The 17,512-nt window shown below is 40.5% G+C and overlaps 1 protein-coding gene across 3 annotated transcripts in view; it reads left to right on the top strand.

Moving 5' to 3' along the window:
* Window positions 1-443: 443 nt before the first annotated feature.
* Window positions 444-17,512, top strand: part of COCH (cochlin) — a 38,058-nt gene continuing 20,989 nt past the window's right edge. The window contains exons 1-4 of one of the 3 annotated variants that reach the window (XM_067462868.1): window positions 444-748; window positions 924-956; window positions 1,954-1,989; window positions 9,603-9,759. In XM_067462868.1, the coding sequence (XP_067318969.1) occupies window positions 932-956; window positions 1,954-1,989; window positions 9,603-9,759 (218 nt within the window). In that variant the 5' untranslated portion in view covers window positions 444-748; window positions 924-931. Of the gene's footprint in view, window positions 957-1,953; window positions 1,990-9,602; window positions 9,760-17,512 lie in introns of all 3 variants that reach the window. The other 2 variants (XM_067462867.1, XM_060759698.2) reach the window with 2 other exon arrangements.

Genomic DNA, 17,512 nt, shown 5'->3' on the forward strand with positions numbered 1-17,512 from the left:
ATCCCTTCCAATTTCATTTTTTCTGCCTAAGTGGAGTATCTTGAATTTGCCACTTCTCTGTTTGAGATAGTCTGTAGTGCCTTTCATGTTCCATGATTCGTGTTTGGAAGGCTGTTGGGAATTGTGGGAGTTGAACTGCAAACCACCTGGAGGGCCCAAATTTGCCCATTGCCTGTTCTGGATGATAGGAGCTGTTGGGCAGTGGATTATGCTGCTTCCTGGGCGTGTGGCGTAGAAGAGGCGGGGGTGGGGGCTTTGAACTGGGTGTCCCTCCATGGCAGAGGGTGGGACTGCCCCCCTCCCCCCCCCCCCCCCCCGCGGTGGCTTGGTCTTCTCCGAGGTGACACTTGCCAAGGGCTCTCCCTCCGCGCCCTCCCCTCCCTCCCTCCCTCCTCGCCGGGTCCAGCGCCTTCCCAGGCCTCCCAGCCCCCACCAGTGCCTCCCCACCGAGTGCTGCTCACGCGCCAGGGCAGGGTTTAAAGCCAGGGTCCCTTCGGCGCGCAGCTCCGGTCCAAGCAGAGAGGCACCTTGGAGAAAGAGGAGGAGGAGGAGGAAGAGGGCGGCGGCGAAGGCTCTCTCTCTCTCCCTCTCTCCCATTCCGCCTCTGCCTCCTCCAGCATCTCCTTTCCTCCCTTCTCACCTGTATCCTTCGCGGCGGCTGAGAGAAGGCGCGCGTCTTCGGGTGTCATTTTTGGTGCCGGCTCCTGTCGCCGCGCGCGCGCGCTTCTCAGCCCAGGATTTGCCTCAGGTGCCCTCCTTCGCCTCAGGTCGGACCCCTCCCCAGCCCTCCGCCAATCAGGAGCCAGAGGGTTCTCCTGATTGCCTTGGCCTCCCTTGTGGGGAGGGGGAGAGAGAGAGAGCAGCCCCCTCGGGTTAACCCTCTCCTCGCCCTGACTTCCCCGTTCTCCTCCCTCTCCCTCTAGGTGCAACCATGGAGCTGGCCCTGCTCTTCGGCGGTGAGTATAGTGTCCCATGGATGGATGGATGGATGGGGTTAGGGCAGGCAGCAGGGGCCAACTTCGGCCTTCCCTCCAGGTGTTTTGGACTTCCACTCCCACAATTCCTCACAGCCTCAGGCTTAAGCGGCTAAAGGGGAAAAGGAAAGGGCCTGAGGCTGTTAGGAATTGTGGGAGTTGAAGCCCAAAACACCCGGAGGACCCAAGTTTGCCCATGCCTGATCGATCTAGTATCTCTTTTTCAGAGCTGGGTTGGTAGGCTGTTAGGAATATTGGGGAGCTGAAGTCCAAAACACCTGGAGGGAAAGGAAAGGGCCTGAGGCTGTTAGGAATGGTGGGAGTTGAAGTCCAAAGCACCTGGAGGGAAAGGAAGTGGCCTGAGGCTGTTGGGAAAGGTGGTAGTTGAAGCCCAAAACACTTGGAGGGCCCAAGTTTGCCCATTCCTGATCGATCTATTATCTCTTCTTCAGAGCTGGGTTGGTAGGCTGTTAGGAATTGTAGGAGCTGAAGTCCAAAGCACCTGGAAGGCCCAAGTTTGCCCTTGCCTGATCTAGTATATCTTCTTTAGAGCTGAGTTGGTAGGCTGTTAGGAATTGTGTGAAGTCCAAAACACTTGGAGGGAAGGCCGAAGTTTGCCCATGCCTTGCTTAGGATCTCTCTTCCACCCCATCCTCCATCATTGATGTATTGAAGTTTCAAGGAGGGGGCCAGATTTAATAATAATAATAATAATAATAATAATACTTTAATTGTACCCCGCTACCATCTCCCGAGGGACTCGGTGTGGCTTACATGAGGCCGAGCCCACAACACAACAATAAACAATAACAGCAATAATACAAAAACAATTCATAACTCATAAGCAAAATAAGCAAATAACAATAACAGTAACACAACGCATTTAAAAACCTATGGCTGGCTTTAGATTTTAGCTTTGGTGCCTTTCAGTTCCTAGAGTTTGGTGACCAGCCTCTCCTTTTTCCCCTTTTGGATACAGGTGTCCTCTTTTTAGTCAGCCCTGCAATGGCCTCAGGTAAGTGCAAAGTAATCTCTTTTCAATGTTTTGTAGAAGGTTTTCATGGCCGGAATCACTGGGTTTGCTGTGAGTTTTCTGGGCTTTATATTCATGTTCCAGAAGCATTCTCTCCTGTTGTTTCACCCACATCTATGGCAGGCATCCTCAGAGATTGTGAGGTTTGTTGGAAACTAGGCAAGTGGGGTTTATATACAGTAGAGTCTCACTTATCCAATCTTTGCTCATACAACGTTCTGGATTATCCAACGCAGTCTACCTTCCACCTGGATCCACAGCTGTTTCATTACAGTGTGATGTTTTGGTTCTAAATTCACAAATACAGTAATTACTACATACAATTACTACATAATGTACATGTTTTTTCTGTTGATTTGTTGCATAACATGTTTTGGTGCTTAATTTGTAAAATCATAATGTAATTTGATGTTTAACAGGCTTTTCCTTAATCCCTCCTTATTATCCAACATTTAAGCTTATTCAATGTTCTGACAGCCCATTTATGTTGGATAAGCGAGACTCTACTGTATCCAGGGTGGAAGAAAGAACTCTTGTGAATGTTGCAATTGATCACCTTGATTAGCATTGAATAGCCTTGCAGCTTCAAAGCTTGGTGCCTGGGGGATCCTTTGTTGGGAGGTGATTAGCTGGCCCTGATTGTTTCTTGTCTGGAATTCCCCTGTTGCTTGGGCATTCCTCTTTATTTACTGTCCTGATTTGGAGTTTTTTTTAAAAACTAATAGACAGATTTTGTTCATTTTCAAGGTTTCTTCCTTTCTGTGGAAATTGTCCTCATTCTTGTGGATTTCAATAGCTTCTCTGTGTAGTCTGACATGGTGGTTGTTAGAGTGGTCCAGCATTTTGGTATTCTCAAGTAATATGCTCAAATAATAAAACCCACTTGCCTAGTTTCCAAGGGAAACCTCTGAGGGAAAGTGGGAAACCTCTGAGGATGCCTGCCATAGATGTGGGTGAAACATCAGGAGAAAATGCTTCTAGAACATAGCCAAACAACCCGGAAAACTCACACAACCCAGTATTCTCTCATGTTTAGCTGAAACTCTTGACTCCCTTTGCTTTGTGTTTATTAAGAACTGGTCAATGTATAATGAGAAAAGTTTGAAAGAATGCACTGCTGCCCTTGGATCTCTCTACCTTTTCCACTGTAAATAGGAGATTTATTCCTACACACACACACAAAGGTTTCTCCAAGAAAGGTTTTGCTTTGGAAGACAGAATAATCATGCTTATTTTTGCACTCGCTTCCAGTGTCTCTCTCTCTCAACACACATCTCTTTGCTATTTCATTCATCACTCCCCTATCAGATGTGGCTCTTCCTTCTGTAAGCTTCATTTTTCTTCTTCCTGAAAATACTTTTGTTTGAAAGCTGAGCCCCCTTCCACAAGCTGAATAAAATCCCATATTATCTGCTTTGAACTGGAATATGTGGCAGTGTGGACTCAGGGCCCTTCCACACAGCCATATAACCCAGAATATCAAGGCAGGAAATCCCACAATATCTGCTTTGAACTGGGTTATCCGAGTCCACACTGCCATATATTCCAGTTCAGAGCAGAAAATGTGGTATTTTACTCAGCTGTGTGGAAAGGGCATCAGCTAATCCAGTTCAAAGCAGATATTATGGGATTTTCTCCCTTGATATTCTGGGTTAGTTGACTTAAGCAGCTGAAAGGGGAAAGGGCTTGAGGCTGTTAGGAATTGTGGGAGTTGCAGTCCAAAACACCTGGAGGACTGAAGTTGGTCCATGCCTGTTCTATCTGCTACTGAGGGTGTGGACTCAGATAACCCAGTTCAAAGCAGATATTGTGGGATTTTCTGCCTTGATAATCTAGGATATAGGGCTGTATGGAAAGGCCCTGAGATTCAGCTACTTACTTCATTACTGTTACATCTGAATGTTTACATGCGTTGTTCATGTTTGTTAAAATAACTTTTTATTGCCATTTAGGAGGGATGACAGTTTAATTCTTTGATTTTTGTCACTTTGTAAACTTGGTAACACGGTTCTCTTATTGAGCTGCAGCTCAGGTGTTGCATTTAAGACTTAAGATATTTTGCTTATAGTGGTAAAGATGGCTACTTGTGGTACTTTAGGTCCACGATTGGGCCTGCTACTGTACAGTTAAGCTAAACTCCAGATTTGTTGGCATCGAGGCCGCAATATCCCTTTTGTCAGTTATTGTCTGGGATTGCCTTAGGCCTCTTCCACACAGCTGAATAAAATCCCACATTTTCTGCTTTGAACTGGAATATATGGCAGTATGGATTCAGATATTCCAGTTCAAAGCAGATATTGTGGGATTTTCTGCCTTGATATTCCAGGTTATATGACACATGACTATGTGGAAGGGCCCTTAGAGAGGCATGTATAAATCTGGTGGAATAGAATCTTCTTTGATGTTTTGACGGCAATAGTTAAATCAATTTATTAAATTATAAAAAACTGTAAAAACAACATTTTTGGAATACTGATCGAAGGTTTAGTGCCACTTAAATGTGCACTAGTATACAACTGTGTCACTGGGAAGAGTCTAGGAAATAGATTAGAGAAAAACATATTGTATGTAGAGCCTTGTAGTGAGCAAGATGGCCTATAAAATAGATTTAAATAATGTACTTGGAGAAAATCAAGTGAATCTTCACAAAAGCTCTATACCTTGAGATAATCAGAAGCAATCAAAGACTTAGAGACATGTAGAGGCCTGAGTGTTGGACTGCAATTCTGGAAACAAGGGTTTGACTCCTCCCTTGCAAAGTCACACTCTAGAAAACTCTGTTTTCTCTCCAGTTTATGGAGACCTTGGAGTCTCCATAAATTGGAAATAACTTGAAGGCATGCAACAACAATCAAGAGCTTGAGATTTTAATACACTCATTATTTGGAACTGAAGAAATGGAAGGAAAAAGGAAGAGAGGCCAACCAAGGGCAAGATGGTTGTTTGGTATCCTTGAAGTCACTGGCTTGACTTTGAAGGAGATGGGGGTGGCCAAGGCTGGCAGGGAGCTCTGGCGTGGGTTGTTCCATGAGGTCACAAAGAGTCGGAAGCGACTGAACTAATAAACAACAACAATTTGGAACTGATGAAAATATTATTGGAGTGAATGCCTAAAAGCACGTGTTACATAATTATGTCACAAAATCTGAAATTCTACAATTTAGAACAACAGATTTGTAAGCTATAGTTTGCTCCTCTGGAAGAACAGGGAAAAAAGCAGACCTTTTCTATTAAAAATAGAGGTGGAAAGAGGTGTTGCATTTCTAAATTCTGTTAGCACCAGAAGGAGCAAACGGAACTCTCTCTAAAATGGTGAGTGAAGACTTTGGTGTGTTTTAAACACAAAATATGTGAATTTGATCTTTGAGGACTGAAAATTCATCAGATATCGGAGGAGTTGGCAAACTCTTAAAGAACCTACGTAACTGTAACAAAGGTTCGTTGTACCAAAGGAATCTGTGGGGAAAATCAGTAATGTAAACTAGTTTTCTTTTTATTCTTGAACAAATACAGTGAAAGCCAACAAAGGAGTAATATCTCTAGGAGAGAAGGATGTTGAAAAAGAAGGACCAAAAGTGTCCTCTAAGTGTAGAGTCATTTTATATAAATCTGGTAGCATCTAAGGATAGCTGGAAATTATATATCAAAAAAATTAATGTATTATGTATGACATGATTTCATTGGATAGTAAAACCAAAAGTTACAAATTTCTGCTCTAATATCTCATGCTATTATGTAGTCATTTACACATTTGTATTCCTATATTGTCTCACTTGGAAGGAAGATATGTATAATATTACATTGCACAAGTAGAAATTATGTTGCACTGTAAACTTTCCAGGAAAAAAATGGCAGTTTGTTCCATATCAAACTTCAGATACCTTAAATTACCAGTTATGCCCATACTTTGGGAAGTCGGACTTGGCCACGATGGTCCACACTCTTGTTACATCCGAAATAGACTCCTGCAATCCACTCTATGTGGGGTTGCCTTTGAAGATTGTTTGGAAGCCAGATTCCTCACTGGAGCAGTGTATAAGGAGCATACAACCCCCTATAACATCAGCTCCACTGGCTGCCAGTCTGCTACCAAGCACAATTCAAAGTGTTGGCTTTAGCCTATAAAGCACTGAACAGTTCCGGCCCAGCTTACCTGTCTGAATATATTTCTCTCTATGAGCCAGCTAGGAGGTTAAGGCAGAAAATCTCACAATACCTGCTTTGAACTGGATTATCTGAATCCACACTCATATGTAGGATTTTCTGCTTTTATATTCTGGGATACAGGGCTGTGTGGAAGAGCCCTGAGTGGTGGCCCTTTACCTATGAAACTCACTCTCCAGCGAAATTAGAGCCTTCAGAAAGCAAGTAAAAATGTGGTTGTGGGACCAAGCCTTTGGTTCACAAGCTTAGCGCAATATGCAAACATGGAATACAGATATGACAATATGGAACGGTCTTGATTTACGATTTTGGACGGTGTGATTTTAATAATTGGTTTTAATATTCATATGTTTTAAGTGTTTTGTTTGTTTATTTGTTTATTTTATTGTTTGTTTGTTAAAGGCTTTGAATTGTTGCCTACCTGTAGGGCCGCCCGGAGTCTCCTTCGGAGTGAGAGGGCGGAATACAAATGTAGTAAATAAATAAATCAATAATAAATAAATTATTCCTTAATTCCATAACAGTTTTAAATACTCAAAGAGAGTTGTAAGTACAATTTTTCGTGGAAATATGTGAGGAACATCCATATAGATAACAGTTCTACAGATTAAGCTTCTGGCAGATTTCTTTTTTACATATCCGGCTCCACCCTTTTCTTCCTTGAAATCTGCTTAGCTGGGAGTTTTCACCAGGAAAGTCATTGTTAGGATGATTAAGGAAATTTGGAAATTGGGTTGCATGTTGACTTGAGTTGGAAAAGAGTAGGATTTTATTCTAACTGATCAAGCTACAGCTGTATGTATTGGGCTACAATAGGCAAGGTAATAAATAGCAGCTGCCAATACAATATTTAATAAAACAGAGAAAAGGAGATAGCAAATAAGTCTGCTTTACCATCTATTCCAGTATAGAAACCACAGATCTTTAAATTTGGCCCTCAAAATAGAAAGTGGAGATTGATGAAAGAGAAGATCATACAAGAAAGCATTTGGAAGAAGCCTTTACTTGCACTCAAGATGGTTGCAATCATTTTTGTTTACTTATTCAAAGTTTATCTGATCTGTCTGTTTCATTTTAGATATGCATGTTGTTAGTTTGAGATCAGACAATCTGCAGGAATGCATTAAACATCATCATCATCATTATTATTATTATTATTATTATTATTATCAAAACAAGATTAGTACAGCAAACAAGATCACTATGCTGGCTGTTGTATTGGATCACACGTTGGACACTTCCCAAGTGTCTAGGACTGTGTGATGTATCAGCGAATAATGTGTGTAGATCCAAGTAAGGTGGCCTTTTGCAGCTGGCAGATTATAATTTTGTATTATTATTATTATTATTATTATTATTATTATTATTTGAGGTGCAAGGACCTATCCATCTTCTTTCTATATTATTTTTGTTTCTGGTGCCAAATTTTCTGTTAAAAAAGTAGAATTGTGGAGCACATCTACTTCACAAACTGGAGCATTCCTGTATCTTTATATTGTTAGGAAGAATTTTGGAGCCTCAGGTGGCGCAATGGGTTAAATGGGGGGGAAAAGAAGAATTTGTACCCAGGTGTTCATTAGCACATTATAAAAAATATAAACAGATATAAAAGCACTATCAACCAATTAGGACTACCTAACCTACATGGAGCCCCCGGTGGCGCAGTGGGTTAAAGTGCTGAGCTGCTGAGCTTGTGGACTGAAAGGTCGCAGGTTCGATTCCGGGGAGTGACATGAGCTTCCATTGTCAGCTCCAGCTTCTGCCAACCTAGCAGTTTGAAAACATGCAAATATGTGTAGATCAATAGGTACCGCTCCGGCAGGAAGGTAACACCGTGCCATGCAGTCATGCTGGCCACATGATCTTGGAGGTGTCTATGGACAACGCCAGCTCTTCAGCTTAGAAATGGAGATGAGCACCACACCCCAGAGTCAGACACGACTGGACTAAATGTCAGGGGAAAACCTTTACCTTTACCCTAACCTACATAATGATTCTGAAAAATATTGATCCATGATAATTTCAAAAATAGTACACTTGCTGTCCTACCTTGAACATCTTATTTGAAAAGCTATGCAGTTAATATTTGGATGGGAGGCCAATAGAGATACTGTATCAGAAATTATTTCAGAATATTGAAAACTCAGTTAAATTTTTAATTGTTTCATTGGGAAAACCTGAAATATAACTAAAACCATCTCCAAACAACCCCCCTCACCGAAATCAAACTTAGCCCCCCCCCCGAATCAAACTCAGCCCCTCCCCCCAATAAAAATCCTGGCTACGGGCCTGCCTCATGCAGTTTGTTTCCCTAGTGCACAAGGCAGTAATACAATTAATAACCCCTAAAGCTAATATGAATTCCAGGGAGTCAGTGGAAATTAACTGATCTGCTGCATTTTGAATGGGCTGCAAACACATGACAGATTTTTGCTAGAGCAAAGACATCCAGCCAAAGGCCTGTCACAAACTTCCAGAATCCTGGCAGCAAATGGTGCCAAGGACCCATGGGTTTTTGAAGATTAAACAAATACAAGATTTCACTAATACGCTGCTATGAGGTTAAAATGACAAATTAGGATCAAAGAGAACACCCTTTTTCTCATTGTAAGGACCAGCCAGTTTCAAAGCCTCTGAAAATATTAAGGTGTATTGTATTTCACTGTGAATATTCTGGATCATAAATTAGCCCTCACAACAGTTTCTTGCAGTAGGCATATTTTTTTTTCTGAATAACTTGCAATTATAGTTTTTAGAAAGGCTTCTAATGGTTATCAAAATGACTTGTAAATATTACTATCAATAATAGATCCCACCTAAACACTAGAAATGACCTTTCTGACTTTAACAGCTATTTGATAGTGGAATATGCTGTGTTGAAGGGCTGCGGAGTCTCATTCTCTGGAGGATTTTTAACAGATGCTAGGTGGCCATCTGTTGGGGGTGCTTTGATTGTGTTTTTTCCTGCATGGCAAAATTGGGTTCTACCAGGTGGTCCTCATGGTCTCTTCCAACTCTATGATACTATAAGGCATTTATCTTTTGGGTTGCTGTGAGTTTTCTGGGCTGTATGGTCATGTTTCAGAAGTATTCTCTCCTGATGTTTCACCCACATCTGTGGTAGGCATCCTCAGAGGTTGTTATTAAAGAGGAGACAACACAGTGACTAGCCATGCAGGAGGGGAAAGGGTAGTTCAGTCTAAACAAAGAGAACCTTTGAAGATGCCAGCCACAGATGCAGGCAAAATGTTTGGAGAGAATGCTACTAGAACATGGCCATACAGCCCAAAAAACTCACAGCATCTCAAAGGGATTATGTTTTACTGTCAGTGTGTGATGGCATTAAGATCATATACCCTACAGCAGATGGTATGCTGATTTTTTTTTATGAGGCACCATATTATATGCCATTTCATTCTTTTCCTCTTCAGTGCCCACTGCCATTACGTGTTTCACAAGAGGGCTTGATCTCAGAAAGGATAGAGCAGATGTCCTTTGTCCAGGCGGCTGTCCTATGTATCAGTTCCAAGTCTATGGAAATATTGTGTATGCCTCCGTTTCCAGTATCTGTGGAGCAGCTTTGCACAGGTAAGTCTGATTATCAATAACGCAATGGAAATGAGGGGTAAATTGCTCATTTGGCTGTGCAGTCCACCTAGTTTTGTTCTGTGACCTAAAAGTACATAACACATTACTGACTCAGAAAAGGCCTTTGCTTTCCATTGATACAATTTTAATTTTTATTGCGGAAAATAGGTGGGATATTTTCAAAAGGACAAACATTTCTCATGCCTGGCTATATTCTGATGTTAGAAACAAACTTCAATAATATGAGTGTTGTATAGGAATGTTTTTAAAGTAATGGGAAATACATTAACTTATTATCCTACAATAAAAATGTGATTCATTGGAAAAGACTGAGGAATGCTGAGAAGCGTGGAAATGAGGAAGACCACACAATAGATTGTCTTAATAAAGACACCTGCATTTGAAAAACTTTTCCCATCAGATGCCATAGGTTGACTTCTCCTGCGGCTCCGTGGGTGAACTGAGGCAGCACCATAGTAGGGCACTGTGCCATGTATTAGGAATAACAGGGCTACTGTGGTCTTAAGCCATGTGGTGACATTTCCCCACATGTGATAGGAAAGCATCAGCTGCCGGTCAGGGCTCTGGGGTTGCCCTGCTACTGCCCCGATTTGCCACTGAGGTTGCCGAATCACAATGCTGCACCTCATCCACAGGAGCTGCGGTGGTACAATGGATTAAACCCTTGTGCTGGCTGAACTGCTTACATTAAGGTTGGCAGTTCAAATCCGTGAGACGGGGTAAGCTCCCATCTATCAGCTCCAGCTTCCCATGCAGGTACATGAGAGAAGCCTCCCACAAGATGGTAACACATCTGGGCGCTTCCTGGGCAACATCCTTGCAGACAGCCAATTCTTTCACACCAGAAGCGACTTGCAGTTTCTTAAGTCACTTCTGACATGATACAAAAAACCCTCATCCATGTGGTGAGGTCCTTGATGGCACATGGTGAAAGGATTTTCAAAGGTACCTCCTGAACCTCTTTCATTAGGACTCAGTAGAAAACTCCATCTTGAATGGTGCCATTTCTATAATATTGCTGCCTGAAAAATACACTTTGGATGAGGCAACAGACTTTTGAAAATGGCACTCTTCAAGATGGAGCTTTGATGAGAAATATAAGGACATGGTTGTGCCTTCCTTTAATCTGTCTCTATGATCCAACTAATATTGTTAGTAAAAGGGAAGTTTTTTGGCACATTCACTGACAATATTAGACATACTCCAGGATTCACTACTCCTGAGAAGCACAGTCTTGATCTCCTTTAATATTGGATTCCATTAATAAATTTGGAGGAAAATTCTCAAGGTCTAAAAAGAATTCGAGATGATTTTGCTTCTGCCCAATCTGTAGAATTCCCAATTTTAAAGAGACTTGAATTTTTGAGATCTAATAGTAGTGTCAGCCATAGTGACATTGACAATCTCAGTTATCATTTAGAATAATAATTCCAAACAATTATAGAGGTGGTTTTAAGCTGTAACATTGAGATTTGAGCACCTTATATTCATTAGGTTTTTTGTCAAGTGGTATCAATATCTTATAAGGGAAGGGTAGTTTGATTTATTGAGCAATGTGCACTCCAGAAACTGAACTCTTTGTTCAGATTTTGATTTCTGTAAGGAACTATGACTCAACTTTTATATTGCCATATGGAAAAGATGAAATAAGGTAGTTTGGTATGAAAAGAGGTCTAAGGGTACCAGTTAAATGTTAATTAGAAGCATCATTTTGGTATTGATACAGTTGGACGAAGTAGTTGCATCTGTCACATATTGTTCTGTTTTGTGTCTGGAAGTGTTTACTAACACTTCTGTGACAGGAGAGAAATTATTTAGATTGAAGCTTTACATAGAAGTTTTTTTTCCTAGCCAAGTTAAAATAGGACTACATTCTGTGGAATAGCTTGCAGTAGTGGATGGATGTCAATAATAAAATATTCCTGGTTTAAAATGTGTATATTAGCATTCTTACATGCGTTTCAAGGTATTTTGCAATCCTTCAATACAACAAACATGTTTGTCAAGGAAAATCTTCCATTAGATCAAGTCTGAGCCAGAACACAATACTGGGATTAGTTTCCATTGATTGAGTACTGCCTTGGCACATGCACAGATTAGCACATTGGTTATAAAAGAAAATACATTCCATGTATTGGCTCCTTTCCAGTTGAAAGTCAACTAAATAGTCAAATCTGCTTCACAAAGGCAAGGAGATAGGATCCGTAAACATTTTCACACTTTCTCTTTCTTAAACCACTTCAGTAGTATGACACAATCCTAGTAATTAATCTATATAAATAAAAATGTAATGTTCATTTGTGGGATTAACATAACTCAAAAACCACTGGGCGAATTGACACCAAACTTGGACATAATACATCTATCAGGCCAACGAGTGACCATCACTCATAAAAACACTGAAAAACACAGCAGAAGAGGTTTAAAAAGAAAAAAAACATTACAATGCATGCGCAAAACCACATTTATATACGCAAACACACACATATACACATATACACAAATATATACACACACAAAACACATATACACAGACTGGGCCACAGCAAGCCGTGGCAGGGGACAGCTAGTTAATTATAAATATATATTTTACTCAGATTATATTCAGAGGTCAGCTGTTATTCAAGCATGCACATAAACTGGATTTGTACAGCATCAGGAAGCAACTTACTAGAAGAATGCAAAAAAAATGAAGTTACTCTTTATATCATTCCATTCATTGTACACATCCCCTTTTTGCCTCCATAAATTGAAGCTGCTAAAATCAGTCCATTTGTTTTGCCACCTGCTATTTACATTTGGCTTTTAAAGTGGGACTATGCTCACTGCTGATTACCTCTTCTGTCTCCAGCCTCCCCAACAAGCCGTTTTCAAAGTGAAAACAATAATAAAGACTGGCCCTGAATTGAAGGAGATATCCAGCATTGAAAAAGCAATATTTTTGTTCCACAGAAGAACTTTCCTCAGATCCTTTCCCTGCAGCTCTACATCCATATCTATTACATTTCTCCTGAAAGATGCAGTTATCTGGAGCAGATTGTAGTGTATATCAGTCACTGTGAATGGAAGAGAAATTGTACGGTGATTTTGGCCTTCTTTGTTCCGGTGATTGAAGCCATTATATCTGCAAATGATCCTGCCTTGGGCATTGAGGAGCAGTTCATAAGTCTCCAGCCACTAGCACTTCTGCTTATTTAGGGCAAGAGATCCTCCAAAGAAGCTGATTGTGTTCCTTGACATTTTCCAGTGGTTCTCCAGCCATTAGTCACTTCCACCTCTTGCATTTGTAATTTGTCAATTCCTCCTTATGGTGGCACTAAACCAAAACTATTCTGGATTTTCTCTGCAAGGTTTCTTCAGAGGAGGTTGACCTTCCTCTGGGGGTGGATCTAGACACCCCCTTTATTGTGGAAACCTCCCCAATAAAAGGGGGGCTGTCCAGACAACGTTCTGGCCAAACCGGAATTAATTTGAAACAAACCAGGAAAACCCTCCCCAAAAGTCCTGAAAAAAAAAACCCTTTCAAAAAGAAAAGTACTTACCTGGCTTCCATTGGAGAGCTGCCACAGCTCTCCAATGGAAGCCAGGTAAGTACTTTTCTTTTTGAAAGGTCTTTTTGGGGCTTTGGGGGAGGGAGGAGGGTTTCCCTGTCTGGGAAGGCCCTGAGACTGAAAGTGTGATTTGCCCAAGGTCAGCAAGTAGCTTGCCATAAGCAAGCAGGAATATGAATACTAGTTTCTCAGAGTCCTGTTCCAACACTCAAACAGCTACATCCCATTGACTCTTCTCCTACGTATACAAATGCTCATGGTTGTAGCAAAGTATGGATTTCCCTTGATAGGTTTCTTGGTTAATCAAGCCTTTTCAAATACATTGCCCTTCACATACACCTGATTTTTCAGGAACTCTCACTTTATAGTGCCTAGAAAAGACAACAGAAATCCAGTTCCTTGAGGCAACTAAGAAGACTTATTAAATTAATGTGATTTGTGTAAACGCTTATTTGCCATTAAACATTTAATTCAATAAATCTACCTTAGCAGTGACTGGCAATTATATTTAGACCTTGGCCCACTCATTTATGGAAGAATATTTACATGCAAATATATACACAACTTTGATGTAGAAAAAACAATCAGTTTCATCGCTAATGCTGCCCTTATGTGGCCTCTAAAACCACACATGGGACAATGCTTAAAGAGCAAGGAATCTAATTCCCTCTTTGCTCAATAGGGGTAAATCATTTCTAACGATGCACACCAGAGCTATAAATTCCACATATTTTAAATGTTCCAAAAAGACTCAAAATGCTAACTACATCATCTTGCATTCTTTTCAAGGAATGCATGATGTTGGACATAAAACTAATAGAAGGTCTGTGGTTTTGTTGCTCTTTAGAGCAACAGTTCAATTTCTTTGTTTCTCTAGGGCAGTGATTCTCAACCTTCCTAATGCTGTGACAACTTAATACAAGTTCCTCATGTTGTGATGACCCCCAACCATAACATTATTTCTGTTGCTACTTCATAACTGTCATTTTGCTACTGTTATGAATCGTAATGTCAATATCTGATATGCAGGATGTATTTTCATTCACTGGACCAAATTTGGCAGAAATATCCGATATGCCTCAATTTGAATACTGGTGGGGTTGGGGGGATTGATTTTGTCATTTGGGAGTTGTAGATGCTGGGATTTATAGTTTGCCTACAATCAAAGAGCATTCTGAACCCCACCGATGATAGAATTGGGCCAAACTTCCCACATAGAACCTTCATGACCAACAGAAAATACTGTGATTTCTGATGGTCTTTGGCAACCGCTCTGACACCCCCCTCACAACCCCTCCAAGGGTCCCAAACCCCATGTGGAGAAACACTGCTCTAGAGGCACAGAAACAATTAATGTAATTTATCACAGTTAACTACTGCTATGCATTTATCTATGAAACATTTTTGTGTTTTCATCAGAGTGATATGGCAATAGATCAGTTACACAACCTCTACAGAAATTCTTAGGTTCTTAGTATCTCCAATTAAAAGGATCCTATCAGTGGGGCTGAGTAAAGATGACACAGGGCAGATCCAGACAGGCCATTATCCCAGGAGAATCTGCATTTAGAAAACATGGATTTTCCTGGGGGCCCGTTCACACACACCCCAGAAAGCACACACTTTCTGGGGTGGATGTCCAGACATTATCCAGGGACTAACCCAGGAGAACGTCTGGAGGCCCTACCCCGCAAGCCCCCACACCATTTAGAAAAGTAAAAAAAAACTTAGCTAGCCTCCAATTTACTCTCCGAGCAGCTCTCCCAGTGAGTAGAAATGACATGCCAGGAGAGTGGGGGGGGGAGCAATTTTCACACACACCCCACTCTCCTGGTATGTAATTTGTACGCACCGGTAGAGGTGCTCGGAGAGTATACTGGAGGCCAGGTAAGGTTTTTTTTTTTAACGTTTCTAAACGCTCTGGGGGTTTGGGAGGAGGAGGGTGGGTATTCCCACAGTTTACCAGGCTTATTTAGCCAGATAAACTGTGGGAATGGTGTCTGGACTGTAGGCCAGACACGAAAAGTAGTGGGTTTATCCCGCGCCTTCCAAGAAGGCACGGAATAAACCTACTATCTAATTAATTCACTACAAACCATGGTTTTCCTGGTTTGTAGTGAATTAATTTGGGATTGTCCAGAACGTTGTCTGGACAGCCCCTCCTTTTTTGTGGTAGATACCGCAATAAATGTACTGTCTGAATGGGCCCACAGTAACAGGAGTATTCTGCGTTGTATAGTTTAATGTTAATTCCTCAACTTCTGTCCCCAGGTAGGGTAGATAGCTTGAGTTTAGATGGATCAGTACTGTTCATATATTCAAACGAATATCCTTAAGGCATGCAGATAACAAAAATAAATTCATTGACTTAGCTCATTGACTTAGCCCACATTACTGTTTGAAGTTAAGAAATTAGACCCTAAATGCAAATATATATTTTAAATACTATCTTAATACTCATTTTGAAAATCCACCCTATCTATTTTATTTACCCTTTCCTTAATACTGAGACATTGTCAAACAAGGAATCACTTGTTGAGATCTTAAACTAAGACAACTAAATTCAGTGTCAGTTTTTCCCTTTCAATTTTACATTTGGTTTCTTTCCAAAAGTCCATAAATACCCTGAGGACAAAACATCTTTCCATTCAGACAATTTTTTTTCTTTTTGCCCTTGGTCTAATTTCCTACCAAGAAACTCTCCTGCATCCATTAGCCATCCAGTTTTTTCTCACCGGAAACTTCCCCATGTGTTCTCCTTTTCTCTAAATTTGGTATTCTTCACTTCCTCTTCAACCATAATCCTGGCACTCTTTCTGGATACTTGCTCCAAAATGAATTCTGAGTTCTCTATTATCTTCCATATTTACCTGGAATGTTTCTCCTGGGGTATATGCCCATTTTCCAAGTCTGGTTCTCTATCTTCATCTTTCTTCAGATGTGCAGTTGATTCCTGCTCCACCTCTAGCTAGCCAAGAGAGCTGACCTTGTGTATAAAGAACAATGTCTGCAATCCAGGCATGCTTTCGTGTCAGGTCCAGGTAGAGGCTAACATTTTTTTCTGGAATCTTTTATTTCAGTCGTTTCTCATGCCAAGTCCAAAAATCAGTTTAGAAATCTTAGGCCAGGAAATAGCAGTAAATATTTGGTTGCATGGGTGTTTTTTCTTGCAGTCACATTGTAATGTCTCTTTTAGCAAGTGTAAAAGTGTGAAAAAAGCCAAATGTAAGTAGCAAGTGGCAAAAACAAATGGGCAGGTTTTAGCAGCTTCAACTTATGGAGGCAAAAAGGGGATTTGTGCTATGAATGAAATGATCTAAAGAGTAACTCTGTTTTGTTTTTTTGTTTTTTTGCATTCTTCAAGGCATTTAAACAGAGAGTGGTCCATCATTTTTAAATGCATGAAAATACTTTGCATGCAATTGTCTTCTTTTTAAGTAGACTCTTTTGTCAGTGTTTTACTTTCCATTTAATGCACATGTGGTTTTTCCATCTGTATCAACAGAGCGCAAAGTAATAGCATCATGTTGTGCCATTTGGATCTTAGACATGACCATCCTTTGTATTTTTGTATTGAGTAATGTGTACTACTTGTAAGGACATTGCTTCAGCTCTTCTCTGTGTTATTTTTATATCTTGAATCACAGTGGAACATTGTCTCTGTAGTTAAAGACGATTAATAATTTTTCTTTACTTTGACATGTTATTTCCTGTCTTTGCATGGCAACATTATTTTTGTTCACTTTTGTGGATATTGTTTTGGCATACTTTTGTGCTCCCTGGATATTATGCTGAGCTGATCATTCTGGTTACTTTGGCAACACTAAATCCATTCAAGAAAACAGCAACTTAGCACCATCATATCCATACATATGGACAGGCTGCTTTGAGAGAGAAAGCAGGGTATAAATAATAATAATAATAATAATAATAATAATAATAATAATAGCAGTACTAATTCTGTATATCTTAAAGTTAACCTGACAGAAGTTACTCATATTGTTTAGCCATTAAATATTGTCTTCTCAAGATCCCTAGATTATGAGATGACAATAATTTGTTTTGTTTTGTTTTTCTTGTATGACTGTGCCAATGGCTATCTCCTAGGATTTGTAGTTGATGGTGTGGTGAAGCTCTCTGGCTGAGAATTTTGAATACTTCTCCCTAATTTTTTTACTTAA

The sequence above is a fragment of the Anolis sagrei genome, chromosome 1 (assembly GCF_037176765.1).
Source record: "Anolis sagrei isolate rAnoSag1 chromosome 1, rAnoSag1.mat, whole genome shotgun sequence".
Taxonomy (NCBI): Eukaryota; Metazoa; Chordata; class Lepidosauria; order Squamata; family Dactyloidae; genus Anolis; species Anolis sagrei.